This window comes from Chiloscyllium punctatum, chromosome 12 (genome assembly GCF_047496795.1).
Source record: "Chiloscyllium punctatum isolate Juve2018m chromosome 12, sChiPun1.3, whole genome shotgun sequence".
Lineage (NCBI taxonomy): Eukaryota > Metazoa > Chordata > Chondrichthyes > Orectolobiformes > Hemiscylliidae > Chiloscyllium > Chiloscyllium punctatum.
Genome location: NC_092750.1, coordinates 17,980,386 through 17,999,977, shown reverse-complemented (window position 1 = coordinate 17,999,977; position 19,592 = coordinate 17,980,386). Strand labels below are relative to the sequence as shown.

General features: G+C 40.3%; 1 protein-coding gene across 4 annotated transcripts in view; it reads left to right on the top strand.

The window, feature by feature from the left end:
* The window catches only part of LOC140483637 (hyaluronidase-1-like), a 60,792-nt gene extending 48,261 nt beyond the window's left edge, over window positions 1-12,531 (top strand). For 3 of the 4 annotated variants that reach the window (XM_072581943.1, XM_072581942.1, XM_072581945.1), the window contains 3 exons: window positions 2,647-3,630; window positions 5,406-5,495; window positions 5,821-12,531. In XM_072581943.1, coding sequence (XP_072438044.1) covers window positions 2,647-3,630; window positions 5,406-5,495; window positions 5,821-6,144 — 1,398 coding nt within the window. In that variant the 3' untranslated portion in view covers window positions 6,145-12,531. Of the gene's footprint in view, window positions 1-600; window positions 778-2,646; window positions 3,631-5,405; window positions 5,496-5,820 lie in introns of those variants that run through there. The other variant, XM_072581944.1, reaches the window with a different exon arrangement.
* The last annotated feature ends 7,061 nt before the right edge of the window (window positions 12,532-19,592 follow it).

The following is a 19,592-nucleotide window of genomic DNA, read 5'->3' as shown; positions in this document are numbered from 1 at the left end:
GTCCCCCTTTAAGCACTCAATTTGCCCTGCAGCCCTTTGCTTTGCCTTCTGGCCCTACCATCCTCACTTTCATGGCTACTTTCTGGCCCCTCTATCTCTGCTTTGGGTCCCCAGTTTGCTCGGCCACTTGCTGTACTCCAGCCTGGTCCATTCCCACTTGCTCTAGGCCTAGTTTCTGCAGTCGCTTGGTTGTGCTAGTCTTCCCAATGCTACCATTAATGTTCTCACTGCATTCATAAGCTACTTTTCTCCATCATTTTCTGATGATAATTTTACTGTGAGCTTATCAGCAGCAAACATGAGAGACAAAAACAAGCTTTGATTAGATGAACAGCCCTTCATAAATCCAACTGCCCAAGATATTAGGACAACTTCTGATTAGATTAGATTCCTTACAGTGTGGAATCAGGCCATTTGGCCCAGCAAGTCCACACCAACCTTCTGAAGTGTAACCCACCCCTCTACATTTACCCTGACTATTGCACCTAACACTATGGGCAATTTAGCATCACCGATTCACTTGACCTGCGCATCTTTGGATTGTGAAAACCAGAGCACCCGGAGGAAACCCGTACAGAAACAGGGAGAATGTGTAAACTCCACACAGACAGTCACCCGAGGCGGGAATTGAACCTGGTTTTCTGAGGCAGCAGTGCTAACCACTGAACTACCATGCTGCTGGTTTTCTCTGATTGTTCATGTGAATGAATCCTCCTGGGCCATTTTGGGATTCTCGGAAACCAATCCACCCACTGTCGCTGTGTATTTTGAGTACTGGTATGTACCATTTGGGTCACCATATTTTAAAAATGATTAACCCAGTCTGTTCGTCTTTTTCCTGAAGCTCTGGTACAATCCTTTTTGGGTTTTTTTCTTTGTACCCTCTCTCAATGTCTCTAAGAGTCATAGAGATGTGCAGCATGGAACCAGACACTTTGGTCAACTCATCCATGCCAACCAGATGCCCTAAACAAATGGGAATAGGTTTATTTAGGATACCTCGTTGGCATGGACAAGTTGGACTGAAGCGTCTGTTTCCGTGCTTTTAATCTCTGTGACTCTGTGACTCTAAGACATGTTGAAAGAGGGTACAAAGAAAAAACCAAAAAGGACCGCACCAACTAACTTCAGGAAAAAGATGAACAGACTAGGTCTCTAACGCTTTCAAAAGAACAGGCTAGAGAATAACCAAATAGAGATCTTTAAATGATGGAACGTCGTCATAAAGTAGACACCGAGAGAGTGTTTCTACTTGTGGAAAGAAAACTAGAGGCCATCAGTGTGAGATTGTCATCAGCGAAATTATATGAGGAACAAACTGCTCAACGCACACTTGCGAAAAAGTAGTGTTGCTACTGAGGAAGTGGTTAAAGCAAACGTATGTGCATTTCAGGGAAGATCAAATAAGCATGTGAAGTAGAATAAAATAGAGGATTATTCTGACGGGTTAGATACAGAAACATGGTTCAGTGGAGTATGAATCCTGCTATGGTGTGGTTGGGCTAAATAACCTGTTCCCATGCTTATAAAATCCAGCTCATTTTATTTAATTTTCTATTACTTTTATGTATAAAATCTGCACTATAAAAACATTTGGAATGTACTCCTTTAGAAGCAATAGACAAGAATATTCATAAATCTCTATTATGTTTTATATCTAAAATGCAAAGAGATATTTTGAAAGGGAATCTTTTGATCTTTCAAAGAGCCTTAAAGAAAATAATTTGGTCTTCACAATTTTTAGAAGGTTCCTTAGGTTAGAAACAGTTTGGGAGAAGAGTGGTGACTCTGTTTTATAACACTATGTAGTCATAAATGCTCTTGTATTACATCCTTTAAAATAGACTCTAATAATTTCCCAATAACAGATGTTAAGCTAAGTAGTAGGATCAGAAAATTCTTTTGTCAAGAGATCTTGCCCTGATACAGAATCTGAAAATGTGTTGCTGGAAAAGCGCAGCAGGTCAGGCAGCATCTAAGGAGCAGGAGAATCGACGTTTCGGGCATGAGCCCTGATACAGGATCTGCCTAATATGCATCCACCTTTTGTGGTGTTGCATAAGTGATCTGAGATAAATAACTGACACTGCAGTGTGATATGATTTAAAAATTATATTTGTGTTTGGGGTAAATCTTAATTTCACAGCATGGTATAAAACTGTACTGGAGTGAGTTGGCAGCCCACTTTATCATCTCTCCAAACTAACGTGGAAATAACAATCTGAACATCTTCTGTAACAGCTTCATACAATCGCACAGAATCAAGATCTACCCATTAATCTTACTGGACATAGATTCATTGGTGTAGACACACTTCTTGGAACTTAATTGAAGTAGCCATTCTTTATTCAAGAATGAGATATTGATCAGTAGGTTGTTACCTGGAGAGGTTCTTGTCCTGTTAACGTACAGGGTCACTGAATACTTTTGGGGAGTTTGAACCATAGGCTAGATCAAATGTGGCAGCCCAAGTGTTGCCATGGCTGAAGCCAATTAACTCTGCACAGGATAGGGATCAAACTTCAGTACTTCTACACTGTGTGCCTAGCTATTATCTGGTGGATCTCAAGCATTTGATTATGAAATCAAATCAGCTGTGGAATTTCTTTGATTTCCAAATGAACATTGTTGGTTTTTCTCTTACAGAATGGTCTGATTGGGAGAGGTTCACCAGCTGCTGAGGAAAGAGCCATAATAATGTTAACAGGTCTCACACTACTCATATATACCCTATTTTATCTGTCTACCCATCCAGCCTTCATCTGGGGGAATGAATTTAAGCCAGCATCAGCCTCACCAATGCTCCACAATAAGCCATTTATTGTGGTTTGGAACACACCTACTGCAGGGTGTAAAACAAAATTTGATGTTGATTTGGATCTGAGTGTCTTTGATATTGTTGAAAATGAAAATGAGACATTTGTTGGAAAGAATATCACCATATTTTACAAGAACAAATTAGGACTTTACCCATACTACACCAGCGAGAGGATCCCAGTAAATGGTGGTCTTGTGCAGAAGGCCAGTCTGTCCGACCACCTCACAGTAGCTTCAGATAACATTTCCACGGTACTGGACAAAGACTTCCATGGGCTTGCAGTGATAGATTGGGAAGAGTGGCGACCAGTTTGGGAACGTAACTGGGGCCATCTGCATATCTACAAGGAAAAATCTGAAGAACTAGTAAGAAGTGAATACCCCCATTTACCTGAAAGTAAGATTCTCCAGATTGCCAAGAAGGAATTTGAAAATGCTGCGCAAGACTTTATGAAACAAACACTAAAACTAGGACAGACTCTAAGACCAAAGGGTTACTGGGGCTATTACAAATTTCCAGACTGCTATAATTACTTTAAAGAAAATGAAGCCAATAATTACACAGGCCATTGCAAAAAGGAAGATATCTCTAGAAATAACGAGTTAGCATGGCTCTGGAAGGCATCACGATGTCTATATCCAAGTATCTACATCCCTGAGAAGCTAAAATCCTCAAATAAAGCTCAAAAGTTTGTTCACTACAAGATTAAGGAGGCTCTCCGTGTTGCTGCCCTTGATTCAGCTAATGATGCTCTGCCTGTTTTGGTTTACTCCAAATACTCATACATAAAAACACTTGACTTCCTGACTGAGGTAAGCAAGACATTGTTCCAAAGTAAGTCAAATGGCTGAAATTGCCTTCAATAATATAATTTATGACGCTGCTATCATGGGTTGTGAGACTTGAATTTCAGTCTCAGTTTAAGCCATCTTTCTATTTGGGCTTTCTTCATGCTTTGGCTGGGTGAAGTGAAGAACCAAGCAGAGATGTGTCATCTAACAAGGGAGCTGGTGGCATTGTAATAATGTCATTAGACCTAGTAATCGAAACTCCAGGCCAATGTTCTGGAGCATGTCTTCAAATCCCACCATGGCATTTCAAGAATTTGGAAATCTGTAGATTTCTAGACTAGAAGGAAAATTGGAGTTAATGTTTCGTGTCCACCTCACTCTTCGGCTATGTTTTATCTCAACAGCTGCTGCCAGACCTGCTGTGTTTCTCCAGCACTGCATTTCATACTTTTAACATCTGCGGTTTTTTATCTTTATTTTAGTATTTATATGACCAGTGCAGTCCAATCCAGTAGTCAGTCTCTGGTCAATAGTGACACTTAAGATATTGATACTGGGGGGAATTCAGTGATGGTAATGTCATCAAATGTCAAGTGTGATGGTTAGATCCTCTGTTGTTGGAGATCTTCCTTGATGTCATTAGTCTGCAGAAATTTAGCATCTATCTTGAACTTACTCAGAGAATGAGATATACAGCCCTTAAGGATAGAGAATTCAAAAGATTTAACATCTGTTTGAAGAGGTTCTTCCACACCTCAGTCCTAAATTGCCTCCTCCCTTTCCTGAAATTATAACCACTGTTTTAGACTCTGTAGACAGGACAGATATCTTACCAACATTCACCCTGTCATGAGTTGCAAGAATTTTGTCAGTGGTAGTGTGGTCACTCCTCAGTCTTTGAAACATTAAAGAATACAGATCAATATCAACAATCTGTCCCCATAAAACACTCCCACCATCCCAGGAATTAATCCCGTGAATCTCCGTTATCCTTCGACCTGGCAAATATATCCATCCTCAGTAAATGGAACTGAAATCTAACTGAATACTCCAGGAGGTCTTTCCAAGGATCTATGCAACTGCAAGCAATCTTTATGCCTGGACTCACTTGCTATTGCAATAAAATCCAATCACCATTTGCCTTCCTAATTTCTTGATACACCTGCATGTACATATTTTTAGTGACTTTGGAACAAGGACACCCAGGGCCCTTTGGACATCTGCACTTCCCAACTTCTTACTGCTTAAGAAATATTCTGCCGTTGTTTTTTCTACTATAGTGAATAACTTTAAGCTTAACTGCATTACGTTGTATCTGCCATATTTCTGGCCACTTACTCAACCAATCCAAATATTAAAGCAATATTCAGGAATGATATCACTGATCACTTTCTGATAAATAATCACACATGACAAAGGGTGAAACAAAACCATGGTAAAGGAAAAAAAAAACTCAGAAAGAGCAGGCTTCAGTGAGATGGCATTGAGATACTAATCATGTGGAGCATTAGAACATGGACATCCACGTATAGAGACTTTTAGACTAATTTAGTATACAAGAAATAAAGGAACAAAGAGAAAAGAGAACCAACCTTAGGTGCTTTTGAGCATTGCCCATCGGCTTTTGTGAGCACAAAGGGGCTTCTCCATTTTGGCAGTTCATGTGTGCTATTGTATGTTTCTCTATAAAGTGATATAAGAAGTATTTTGATCTCCTGATGAATTGAAACTCAGCTCGATCCAGAGTTCTGCTGTTCCCAGTATGTAACTCGCATCACTTTCCATCTGTTTTCCAGATTGACTTAGTACATACTATTGGAGAAAGTGCAGCCATGGGAGCTACTGGAATAGTTTTATGGGGCGATATGGAGTTTGCACGTACAATGGTTAGTATTTATTCCCAGACATGTAAACGCATTCTATAGAGGATATGTGAGAAGTCGCTGTGAAAGAACCAGAGACAATATTCAATGATAGCCCAATCAGTAACTTATTCACAATGACTTTGAACCATCTCCATCTTCTGATACCTTCCTCAGGTAGTCCACTGGAAGCTGCTCATTGTAGTGTGAGAACCTAAATCTGTTACTCAATAATAGAACTCAATGGGATGCTTAGATCTCTTGTTAGAATTACTAAAGTTTCCAGAGTATTGAAAATATTCTGATTTGAATTTTAAACTCTCTTAGCAAATGTTTGTACTTCTATTAGGAGCGCTGTGAAGCACTGAAGAATTACATTGACCAGGAACTCGGAAGATACGTTCTAAACACTACTACAGCTGCCTTGTTGTGCAGCAGGGTTATATGTAATGGCCATGGACGTTGTGTGCGGAAGGACCCGGAATCTAGAACTTATCTGCAGCTTGATCCCAGAAGCTTTGAAGTTCTCTATGTTCTCAGTTCCACTGGTCCTGCATTAACAGCCCGTGGAGAATTGCATTTTGAAGATGTGCAAAGCATGAAGGAATCGTTCACATGTCAATGCTACAGGGGATGGATAGGGCCCCATTGTCAGGGAAAATCAATGTTTTAGATTGGGAAATCAGATTTCTTTCTTCCTTTTTAATAGAGTCATAGTCATAGAGTCAGAGTTGTACAGCACGGAAACAAGCCCTTCGGTCCAACTCTTCCATGCCAACTAGATATCCTAAATAAATCTACTCCCATTTGTTTAGGATATTTAGTTGGCGTAGACAAGTTGTACTGAAGGGTCTGTTTCCATGCTGTAGAGCTCTATGAACTATGACTCTAGGTTAGTGAAACATGATTTCCCACGCATAAAGCCATGTTGACTATCCCTAATCAGTCCTTGCCTTTCTATATACATGTAAATCCTGTCCCTCAGAATCCTCCCGAACAACCTACTTCAACTTGAACTCCTTAAGTACTGCGGTGAAATGGTCAGTTTTCTCACATGAGGCCAGAGTGAGCTTCTCAATAGACTAATTCAATTTTTATATTTCCAATGTATCCTTGGCAAAGGGCCACCAGGAAACTGCATTTGGGAACTGAAGCTATCAAGTGAATGTTGATCAGTGGTTGGACAAGCAACAGAGTTACAGGTCGTCCAGCTTCAAGGACGCTATGGTTTTGACACCAATCCTTACTTGTATTCAACAGATTCACAACAGACATCAAAGTTCACCAATCTTTAGTCTTGGGAATTTTGCCCAACCAGGACATGGGCAGACTGTTGGGTAGGTGCTCATAGGGGAAAGGGAGTCACCACCAGGATAGGATAAGGCTAGGCCAGCAGTGCTGCAGGATATATCTGTGGAGCCAGAAGCAGTATTCCTGTAATTCACCACAAGTAAAATCAATATCTTTAAGCCCTGAGTGCCAGTATCTGTTAGCAGAGAGTTTTCATTCTATCCTCCGCATGGGCTTTCCATAAAATTAAAAATCACACAACACCAGGTTATAGACCAACAGGTTTGTTTGGAAGTACTAGCTTTCAGAGCACTGCTCCTTCATTAGGTAGCTGATGAAGCAGCAGTGCTCCGAAAGCTAGTACTTCCAAATAAAACTGTTAAACTATAACTTGATGTTGTGTGGTTTTTAACTTTGTCCACCCCAGTCCAACACTGGCACCTCCACATCGTGGTTCCATAAAATTGCAATTGACTTTCTAACTGTGGCATTGGGATATCAGTTTGCAAGAGGAAAGAGATCTAACTCTGCTTCAACCAGACTGTTCAGCACCCATGATAAGAGTCCAGCGTAGGTTCTTCCCAATCTGTTAATACCAAGTTTCTCCACCTGAAAAGCAGTATTCTTAGATGCTTTTTCTCACTTTCTTTTGTAACCCCACCACCACTCCCCACAATCAGCTGAAACATCTTCAGGAATTGAAATCTTTGTAAAAATATTCCCTCATCAGATAGTTATGAGATGGCACTAAATGTGTTATTACTTAAGATATTTTTTGATTTTGATTTAACTCACCAGCAAATATTTAATTTCCTATCATCATATATATGGTATCAACTCCCGAGAACAACATCACAAAAGTATGTCTAAAAAATGCACATTTTTAGACTGTTGTTGGTGAGAATTGTCTGTGCTTCTGGCTGAATAATCTGTTGGCATTCATTGTGAGAACTACACCTGAATGATGTCTATTTAAGCAAGGTAGCTTCCAGTAATTTCAACATGCATACATAACATTGAATAATTGAAGTAGCTGTTGCTGAATTTCTATACAATCTCAGCCTTAGTGACAATGTGCTCCGACGTTGTACTCCTGTAGTTTTGCTTGCCACTGGAGTGTTTGTCCTGCAGTTGGTCACTTTAGGCTTGTGTCTGTTCATAGCATGATGTGCCCACACCAAGTGGAAGATGTATTGATCATATGGATAACAGTGTGGCTAAACAAAATTGCAATCATCTCCTAGTTACAGGAAAACAGGCACTGAGATGGCAAGGAAAATATAGAAATAATTTGTGAAGAAACCAAAGAAATGCTGTTCTGATTGTTGTCTGAAATCAGCATTGTTTTATAAAAATAGATATCCAAAATTCCACTTAGTTAATTGAAGGAATAAAGCCATAAGATTCCTCAAATTAAAACTAATGAAGAACCATATAAAAGAGTTAGGGAAAGTAAATACTACCTCGGTTAACCACTTTTACTCAGACCCAGAATCACATAAGGGAAATATGCAAATTGCAGTCCATTATAAACAATAAATTCACATACGAAATGCCAGGTATAATTGGCATACCATTCAGTATACTTGCTATTAATCCCACTCTCAGAACCCTTCAAAGCTCTGTGTTTCTCATAAGGGATTTCAGCTCCTTTGTTTCTGGGATATAATGGAACCCCAGTCGAAAGCAGCCCACAACTAACCTGAGTCCAATGGGCACAGTCTTTTCCATACAGCACACATCTGTAGAAATTCCATTCTGCTTACAGTAGCCTGGATGGTATGGATCTGTCAATGTTTCCATCAAGTAACAGAAACAGGTGCAGCAACTGTATATTGACCTATTCTTATCTTCTGGATCTAACCACCCTTTTCTTCAAGCTGCCTGTACTGCATCATTGGAATCATCATTTAGTGGCTCTGTCTCTTTATGTTTCAACCAATTTTAGTCTTCCAATTTCACAGAAACCAAGAAAGATTAGTTTTCTTCCTTATTTCTCATTTCAATCAGGGCTTGTCTCAGAAATACAAGTTTTGAAACCACGGATTCCATCACAGTCACCTGCGCCAAATTGTCCAATTGTGTCATTGTAGGGCTCGCAACTCGGACCTGCAGAAAAGATACGCCTTCCAATATTTCCTCCAATCCTCCGAAGTACATCTTCTCAACCTCTCAGTCAATTGTTCCACAGAGAGCAGGGAAAGCAAAGAGAAGGAAAATAACAGGACATTGGTTAGGCCACTATTGGAATATTGTGTGCAATTCTGGTCTCCTTCCGATCGGAAAGATGTTGTGAAACTTGAAAAGGTTCAGAAAAGATTTGCAAGAATGTTGCCAGGGTTGGAGGATTTGAGCTATAGAAAGAGGCTGAATAGGCTGGGGCTGTTTTCCCTGGAGCGTCGGAGGCTCAGGGGTGACCTTATAGAGGTTTACAAAATTATGAGGGGCATGGATAGGGTAAATAGGCAAAGTCTTTTCCCTGGGGTCTGGGAGTCCAGAACAAGAGAGGGGAAAGTTATAAAAGAGACCTAAGAGGCAACTTTCTCTCACACAGGGTGGTACGGGTGTGGAATGAGCTACCAGAGGAAGTGGTAGAGGCTGGAACAATTACAACATTTAAGAGGCATTTGGATGGGTATATGAATAGGAAGGGTTTGGAGGGATATGGGCCAGGTGCTGGCAGGTGGGACTAGATTGGGTTGGGATATCTGGTCGGCATGGATGGGTTGGACCGAAGGGTCTGTTTCCGTGCTGTACATCTCTATGACTCTATAACTGTATATACATTCATGGGTTGCTAAACTTTTCTTTAATAGACCAAAACACTTATGGTTACTTTTAATCATCAGGAAATTGGCAGTGCTGAGAAGACCAGCAATTATGGCCCACCTCTTGATTCCCTTTGAAAAGATTGTGGTGATCAAGTTTGTTGAACACAGAATCACAGAAGTGTTGCAGCATAGAAGGAGGCCATTCAGCCCACTATAACTGCAATGGCCAGCACATTCTTGCCTCTGAAACACAAGGTTTCAGGTCACTCTAGAGCTTTAGTAAAGAAATTAAGTATTTGCATATTAATGCAGTACTGAGAAAGTATTGCACTGTTGGAAGATGCCATCTTTCAGATGAGATGTTAAACAAAGGTCCTACTTGATTATTTGGATGCTTGAAAAAGATCCTAGGGCGCTTTTTTTCAGAGATGAAAGGGGGGTTATTGCTATTGTCCCCGTCAATGCCAATCATCATTGCAGAAAAAGAACTTTTTAAAAAATTAATTGGATATGGGCATTGCTGACAAAGCTAGCATGTATTGCCAGTTACCCTGCAGAAGGTCGCTTTCCTAAATCACTGCAGTCCCTGAGATGTACAATACCCACAGTACTCTAGGAAGGGATTTTTATCCAATGATAGTGAAGGAACATTGATGTTCCTTCCAAGTCAGGATGGTGAGTTGCTTCGAGAGGGACATAGAGATGGTGGTGTAATTATCTGGTCATTATCAAAATCACTGTTTCATTCCCAAACGTTGCTATGAATGTTAATCCTTAATGTCACTACAACTGAAACAGCTTTCACTGAGAGTGTTTTGTATAACATGCAAGAGTAATTTCATGTGAACACAGGAGGCTGTAGTAACGATGCACACAAAAATCACAATAGATTCACTCCAGAGTACAGCCTTACTAAATCCTTTCTGGGATCATCACATTATTATTTAAATCATACAAAACACACCTGCGAGAGAATATCCTTGCAAGTGTCACCTGTTCCAAAACTTATCAAGTGGAAACAGTTCATATAAGGATTGAAGCTAATTCTGCAGCCTGATAGTAAATAAAATGTTTGGAGTTTGTTTACCTTGTACACAACTAAAAATATTTTTACTTAATATTGATACTTTATAATATTATACTTTATTATTATGTTCAGAAGGTGCTTACAGTACACTGCATTTGTACTTGTTTGAAAGTATTGATTGCTGCATTAATACATTATATATTAGAGTAATAAAATACAGATGTGTGCCTGAAAATTCTCTAAGTTGAGCTTCTGGTCTCAACAGTGTTACAATCAGTTAGTGCTGAGAAGTCTGGTTTATTTTCTGCATGGATGAAAAGTTTTTTTGTTTCAAAAATATACCTTTTATTCATAAAAAATGTTCGTGTGTCTATATGTATACAGAGTCACAAGTAGCATGTATAATAGCATATCAAGGAAACAAACATTGGAGTTTGGCTCGATCCAAACAAACCAAAAACATTTCTTTCACATAAATACTATATTTACATGTATTTGAGGCACTATGAGGGTCCAATATCTGAATGGACCACCCCCCCCCCCCATTTAGCTTCAGTAGAAAGACCTCAGACAGGGGTCTTTCCCCACTGCACCTGGGCACAGCTGCCCCAAGTTTTAGTGTATTCCACAGCATGTAGTGGATGGGAAGTTAGAAACTGTTAACCCACAAGTGTTTTGGCAGCCAGTTCCATGTGAGTTTTATGAGGGTCTATGAAAAGCTTGTCCAACTACTTTCAGCTGTACATGGTGCACTACAAGAAAGGGAAAGGAAAGAAAAGCAACAATAAAAATAAAACTTTCTAAGGGAACGTAGAGAGATTAGGCTGAAAAGAAAGGTTCATTAGCTAACACTTCAGTTGGAACAGTTGTATAAAATAAACTATGCAAATAACTCAAAGACTAACAGTTGCAGGATGGCAACCTGCAAAGTGCTATGAAAAACAGTGAGATATCTTGTCATTACAAACAGAAGAAGGAACACTGAGATCTAATTTAAAGAAGGACTGTTGTAATTAAGATACCAATTTCACTGTAAATGTTTTGTAGGTGTTTGTTAGCATTCCAAAATTTCAAGATTTGCTAGAATAATTTTAGTATTGTGTTTTGTTGCACTATATTCTCATCATTCCTTTTACTAATTTTGTTAAAGAAGTAATGTTTAAATTTGGATTTCTGTACAGTTAAAACTCATTAGTTTTACAGTCTATAGGTGAACCCATCCAACAAATGAGGTCGAATGATTTACAACACTGCAAAGTCAAATGGAAGGATTACTATGTATTAAAGTGCCACATGTTATAGTAAATACTGCAGCCAGAAAGAGTATTGTTTTATCATGAAAATGTATTATGAAAGAGTATTGTTTTATCAATATCAAAACTTCCATTATGTACACTTTAGCCATTGTCATATGCATTGGGACATCAAAACTGATTTTAAAACTTTCCATCGTAAGCTGTTCTTCATTCATATTTACTGAAGGTTGAAATAGAAGTAGAAGATATTCAAAACATTTAAAGAATAAGTAGCTAACTCTAAATCAATTTTGATAAAAGCATTGAACAGGGACCACCAGATAGGTGAATGTGAACAAAATTGTACTGAAGCCTAGAATGGAGTCACAATCTCTACCCAAAATGCAATAGGATAATATTATGCATAGTTTACATTGTAAGCTACTGCTTACATAATGTCTTAAATCTTGTTTATGCCACATGGTGATAGTGTTGAGCAATTGTTCAAAGAGACAATAGGAATATATACTTCAAAGCCTTAATTGATTATGCAGTTTATAATTCCAATGACCTAAGAATGTGTATGACCAGTATAAAATTAAAACAAATCTGGTGGAAATGCAATTTGTCATTTATGATAAAACCAGTAACCATGTCTTCCTATGTAATAATATCTTTGAATTTGTAATGTATGGTGTTTAGATACTTACTAATAAACATTCTGCATGAAGAAACAAGATGGTGTGTGTGTATACATCGTATCGAAAAGATAGACAGGTGGGCAGAGGGGGTGGGGTTGTTTTATTAGTAAGAAATAAAATGTAATCAACAGTAAGAAACAAAGTAGGATCAAATGGTATAGAACCTGTGTGAGTAGAATTGAGAAACCATCATGGTAAAAAATCATTGTTGGAGTTATGTACAGGCCTCCAAATAGTAGTCAGGAGTTGGGGCGCAAGATACACCAGGAGATAGAAAAGATGTGTAGGAAAGGCAAAGTTACAGTGATCATGGAGGATTTCAATATACAGGTGGACTGGCAAAATCAGGTTGGTAGTGAGTTGCAAAAGGAAGTTTTGGAATGTCCATTTGGATACAGAACTGGCTCAAAGGTAGAAGACAGAGGGTGGTGGAGGAGGAGGGTTGTTTTTCAGACTGGAGGTCTGTGACCAGTGGAGTGCCACAGAGATCGGTGCTGGGTCCTCTACTTTGTGTCATTTATATAAATGATTTGGATGCGAGCATAAGAGGTATAGTTAGTAAGTTTGCAAATGACACCAAAATTGGAGGTGTAGTGGACAGCGAAGAAGGTTACGTCAGATTACAACGGGATCTTGACCAGATGGGCCAATGGGCTGAGAAATGGCAGATGGCATTTAATTCAGATAAATGTGAAGTGCTGCATTTTGGGAAAGCAAATCTTAGCAGGACTTATACACTTAATGGTAAGGTCCTAGGGAGTGTTGCTGAACAAAGAGACCTTGGAATGGAGGGTCATAGCTCCTTGAAATTAGAGTTGCATGTAGATAGGAAAGTGAAGAAGGTGTTTGGTATGCTTTCCTTTACTGGTCAGAATATTGAGTACAGGAGTTGGTAGGTCATGTTGCGGCTGTACAGGACATTGGCTAGGCCACTGTTGGAATATAGCGTGCAATTCTGGTATCCTTCCTATTGGAAAGATGTTATGAAACTTGAAAGGGTTCAGAAAAGATTTACAAGGATGTTGTCAGGGTTGGAGAATTTGAGCTGTCGGGAGAGATTGAATAGGCTAGGGCTTTTTTCCCTGGAGCATTGGAGCTGAGGGGTGACCTTATAGAGGTTTACAAAATTAATGAGGGGCATAGATAGGATAAATAGACAAAGTCTTTTACGTGGGGTGGGGGAGTCCAGAACTAGAGGACATAGGTTTAGGGTGAGAAGGGAAAGATATAAAAGAGACCTAAGGGGCAACTTTTTCATGCAGAGGGTGGTACATGTATGGAATGAGCTGCCAAAGGTAGTGGTGGAGGCTGGTACAATTGCAACATTTAAGAGGCATCTGGATGGATATATGAATAGGAAGGGTTTGGAGGGATATGGGTCAGGTGCTGGCAGGTGGGACTAGATTAGATTGGGATATCTGGTCGGCATGAAACGGTTGGATTGAAGGGTCTGTTTCCGTGCTGTACATCTCTATGACTATGAGATGGCTTTTTGGAGCAGCTTGTGGTGGAGCCCACTATGGAATAGGCAATATTAGATTTAGTGCTGTGTAATGAATCAGACTTGATAAGAGAGCGTAAGGTGAAGGAACCCTTAGGAGGTAGTGATCATAATATGCTTGAATTTACTCTGCAGTTTGAGAGGGAGAGGATAGAGTCAGAGGTAATGATATTGCCGCTGAATAAGGGTAACTACAGAGGCATGAGGGCGGAGCTGGGTAGAATTGACTGAGAGAGGAGCCATGCAGGAAAGACAGTGGAGCAGCAATGGCAGGGATTTCTGGGAGTAATTCAGAAGATACAGCAGAGATACATCCCAATGAAAACGAAGCATAGTGCAGGGGGGATGAGAGAACCACAGCTGACTAGGAAAGTCAGGACAGCATAAAAGCAGAACAGAAAGCATATAATGTGGTGAAGAGCAGTATGAAACCAGAGGATTAGGAAACTTACAAAGACAAACAAAGGGCAACAAAAAAAAAGAAATAAGGAGGGAGAAAATTAAATATGAGGGTGAGCTAGCCAGTAATATAAAGGAAGACTGTAAGGGTTTTTTTTACATATATAAAGGGAAAAGAGAGGGAAAAGTGGACATTGGGCTGCTGGAAAATGACATTGGAGAGATAGTAATGGGGAACAAGGAATTGGCTAAGGAACTGAATAATTACTTTGCATCAGTCTTCACTGTGGAAGACACAAGTAATATCCCAAAAATTCAAGAGAGTGGGGAGGCAGAGCTGAGTATGGTGGCCATCACCAAGCAGAAGGTGCTAGAAAAACTCAATGGCCTGAAGGTGGATAAATCACCTGGACCAGATGGACAATAACACAGTTCTCAGGAGATAGCTGAAGAGATAGTGGAGGCATTAGTGGTGATCTTTCAGGAATTGCTAGGATCAGAGAGGGTCCCAGAGGTCTAGAAAATTGCTACTGTGACACCTCTGTTTAAAAAGGGAGTAAGACAAAAAACAGAAAATTACAGACCGATTAGCCTAACCTCGGTTGTCGGTAAGATCCTGGAATCCATTGTGAAGGATGACATTTCTGAATACTTGAAAGTGTTTGATAAAATAGGGCAAAATCAGCATGGTTTCATCAACGAGAGGTCATGTCTGACATAATTGCTAGAATTTTTTGAGGAAGTAACGAACAGGTTAGACCAAGGAGAGCCAATGGATGTTATCTACCAGAACTTCAGGAAGGCCTTTAACAAGGTGCCGCATAGGAGGCTATTGAATAAGATTAGGGACCATGGTGTAAGCGGCAAGGTGCTAGCATGAATAGAAGCTTGGCTGTCTGATAGAAAACAGAGAGTGAGGATAAAAGGGTCCTTCTCAGGATGGCAGCCGATGACAAGTGGTATTCCGCAGGCTCAGTGTTGGCACCACACTTTTCACTTTGTACATGAACAATCAAGATGAAGAAACTAAGGGCATTCTGGCTAAGTTTGCAAAAGATACAAGCATAGGTAGAGGAACAGCAGCATTGAGGAGGCAGTGAGGCTGCAGAAGAATTTGGAACGGTTAGGAGAATGGGCAAAGAAGTGGCAGATGGAATACAATGTGGGAAAGTGTGAGGTCATGCACTTTGGTAGGAAGATTAGAGGTAGGGGCTATTTTCTAAATGGGGAGAAGATTCGGAAATCTGATGTGCAAAGAGACTTGGGAGTCCTAGTCCAGGATTCTCTCAAGGTAAACTTGCAGGTTGAGCCAATAGTTAGGAAGGCAAATGCAACGATGGCATTTATTTTGTGAGGACCTGAATATAAAAGCAGAGATGTACTTCTGAGGCTGTATAAGGCTCTGGTCAGACCACATTTGGAATATTGTGTGCAGTTTTGGCCCCCATATCTCAGGAAGGATGTACTGGCCCTGGAGCTTATTCACAACAATGGTCTCAGAATTGAAAAGCTTAGCCTATGAGGAACATTTGAGGACTCTGGGTTAATACTCAATTGAGTTTAGAAGGATAAGGAGGGATCTAATTGAAACATACAGAATACTGAATAGCCTGGACAAAGTAGATGTTGGCAAGATGTTTCCATTGGTAGGAGAGACTAGGACCCCAGGGTATATCCTTAGCATAAAGGAAAGACCTGAAGACCTTTAGAATGGAGATAAGGAGAAAAATCTTCAGCCAGAGAGTGATGAATCTATGGAATCTATTGCCACCAAGGATGTGGAGTCCGGGTTATTGAGTATATTTAAGTATGAGATAGATAGGTTCTTGAGTATCAAGGGGATCAAAGGTTATGGGGAGAAAGCAGAAGAATGGGGTCGAGAAATTTATCAGCCATGATTGAATGGCAGGACAGACTCAATGGGCTGAATGGCCTAATTTCTGCTGTTTTGTCTTATGATCTTATGGATGTGTACAATATGTTGGAACAGGTGATGTGTACATAAACACAGGCAAGTAGAGCCATGTGAGTTTTCACAAAAAATGCAGTGAGCTCTTTAATGTACAGTAATGTAATGCAAAGAGAGTTACTGCAAAGAACAGTGTATAGCTTTGAATATGCTATGTTAGTGTTTGTGGGTTTTTGAGGTGTAAACTAGGGTATTTACCAAACATGAGTCACATGGATAAGGTGACTAGTGCTGGGTTTTGGAGTCGAAAGCACATGGGGATGAACTTTGACCCATAAGACTAAAGTCAGATCAATTTTTATAATGCTACTTGTGGAATTAATTGTCTTACCCGGATGATGTAACATTTGCAGTTTGGAATTAGAACACCTTAAACTAAAGGTTATAGTTATATGGACCATTTTGTCAATGCAATGCAAATCTAATCGTATGCAATATTGTAAGTTTAGTTTTAAGTGAGATTTTTGATGTCCTTTATGCAACTCAATATATCTTATTACAGCCTTGCTAATGCAAATACACTTGGATACATCCTACTTTGTAAGGTCTAAGAAGTAGTGGCATTAAATCCCAGTCACACAAGAACAACGACAACTGTGATCCCGTGCCTCTAAACAAAACTAAATCTAAACAGAAAATTTGAATGAGAGTCAGGGTTAGAAACCCAAAAGCACTAGGATTCTTAATTGTGGGTGGCAGAGTGGCTCAGTGGTTAGCACTGCTGCCTCACAGCACCAGAGTCCCAGGTTTGATTCCAGCCTCGGATGACTGTCTGTGTGGAGTTTGCACGTACTCCCTGTGTCTGCATGGGTTTCCTCCCACAGTCCAAAGATGTGCAGGTTAGGTGAATTGCCCATAGTGTTAGTCAGAGGGAAATGAGTCTGGGTGGGTTACTCTTTGAAGGGTCGGTCTGGACTGGTTGGGCCGATGGGCCTGATTCCACACTGTGGGGGATCTAATCTAATAGATGTAGACCTTCATTATTCAACTTGTGACAGTACAAAGTAACATAGGAGGTTTCTTAATCTGAAACTCTGCCTCCATAGTTTGAAATTCCATGATGAGGAGAAACATCCTCTATGTGTAATTTGTTTCCATTAGATCACCTCTCATTCTCCTAAACTTGAAGGAACATTGGCTCAAACTGCTTACTTTTTTCCCTCATAATGACAGTCCCTGCATTAGGAATTATAGCAAAGGCCCTGGGACCTGACAGCATTCTGGCAATAGTGTTGTAAAGTTATGCTCCAGAAATTGCTGCTCCCCTAGACAAGCTCTTCCAGTACAGTTACAACACTAGCATCTACCTGACAATGTGGAAAATTGTCTGGGTGTGTCCTGTACATAAAAAGCAAGACAATTACCACCCCAGCAGTCTACTCTTGATCATCAATAAAGTGACAGAAAGTGTCATCAACAGTGCTATCAAACAGCACCTGCACAGCAATAACCTGCTGAGTGATGTCCAGAACCACTGAGCTCCTGACCTCATTACAATCTTGGTTCAAATATGGATGAAAGAGCTGTATTCCAGAGGTGAGGTGAGAGTGACAGCCCTTGAATGTGGCATAAAGAAGCTTTAGCAAAATTGGAATTAATGTACATCAGGGCAAATTCTCCACTGGTTGGAGCCATACCTGGCACATAGGAAGATAGCGAAAGATTTAAAATAGCCACAAGGGACAATTTCTTACACCGAGTGGTTCGTGTGTGGAATGAATATACAGAGGAAATGATGGATGCAGATGAAGTTACAATATTTATAAGACATTTAGATATGTACATGAAGGGATATGGGCCAAGGACAGGTAGGTGGGACTAGTTTAGTTTAGGATTATGGAAGGCATGGACTGGTTGGACCAAAGGGTCTGTTTCCATATTGTGTGACTTAATGACTCTATGAGGTCAGAAGTGGGATTGGTCACTGATGATTGCTCAATGTTCAACACCAGATACTGAAGCAGTCCATGTCCAAATGCAACAAGATCTGGACAATATCCAGGCTTAGGCTCAAAGTGGCAAGTAACATTCGTGCCACTCAAATGCTAGGCAATGACCATTTCTATTTGGAGACAATCTAATGACTGCCCCTTGACATTCAATAGTTTAACTATCACTGAATCTCCCACCATCAACATCCTGGGGGTTACCATTAAACAGAAACTCAACTGGACTAGCCATGTAAATATAATGGCTACAAGAGCGGGTCAGAGGCTAGGAATACTAGCATGAGTAACTCACCTCCTGACTCCCCAAAGCCTGACTACCATCTGCAAGGCACAAGTCAGGAGTGTGATACAATACTCCCCAATTGCCTGAAGGGCTTTAGCTCCAACAACACTCAAGAAGTTTGAAACCATCTGGGGCAAAGCAGCCTGCTTGATTGGCACCACATCCACAAACATCCATTCCCTCCACTACCGATGCTCAGTTGCAACAGTGCACTATTTACAAGATGCAAAGATCCTTACAGAGCACCTTTCAAACCCACAACTACTTCCATCTAGAAAGACATGGGCAGCAGATACATGGGGACACCTGCAAGTTCCCCTCCAAACCACTCACTTTCATGACTTGGAAATATATTGCCATTCCTTTATTGTCGCTCTGACAAAATCCTGGAATTCCCTCCCTAAGAGCATTGTGGGTCTACCTACAGTATGTGGTCTGTAGTAGTTCAAGAAGGCACCTCACTACCCTTTGCAAGGGCAACTAGGAACAGGCAGTAAATGCTGGCCAGTCACAATGCCCACGTCTCATGAATGAATCAAAATTTCAAACAACAATAAAATGTATTTAACACATTGTGGTTAGGTAAACATTGAGAAAAGAACAGGTTTATGTTCAGACTGTTGAGTCTCCATTGGAGTACAATGCTGAGTGGGTGTATGTTTAACATGGTGAATAGGATGCCAGTCAAGTGTGTTGCTTTGTCCTGGATGGTGTCATATTCTTGAGGGTTGTCAGTGTTGTAGTCATCCAGGCAAATGGAAAATATTCTAGAGCTTTTCCTTGTAGATGGTGGATATTTGAGGAGTCAGGAGGTGAGTTAATTATTACAGAAATTCCATACTCTGATCTACTCCTGTAACCATAGTTTTTGTGTGGCTGGTAGAACTTGGTCTGCCATCATCGTGTGTGGGTCCTTGCCTTCAGCAGGGTATTTGTTCCTGTTGAGGCAATACATATGATAGCTCCTGCAGTATTAAAGCTAAATGTGAATTGAAA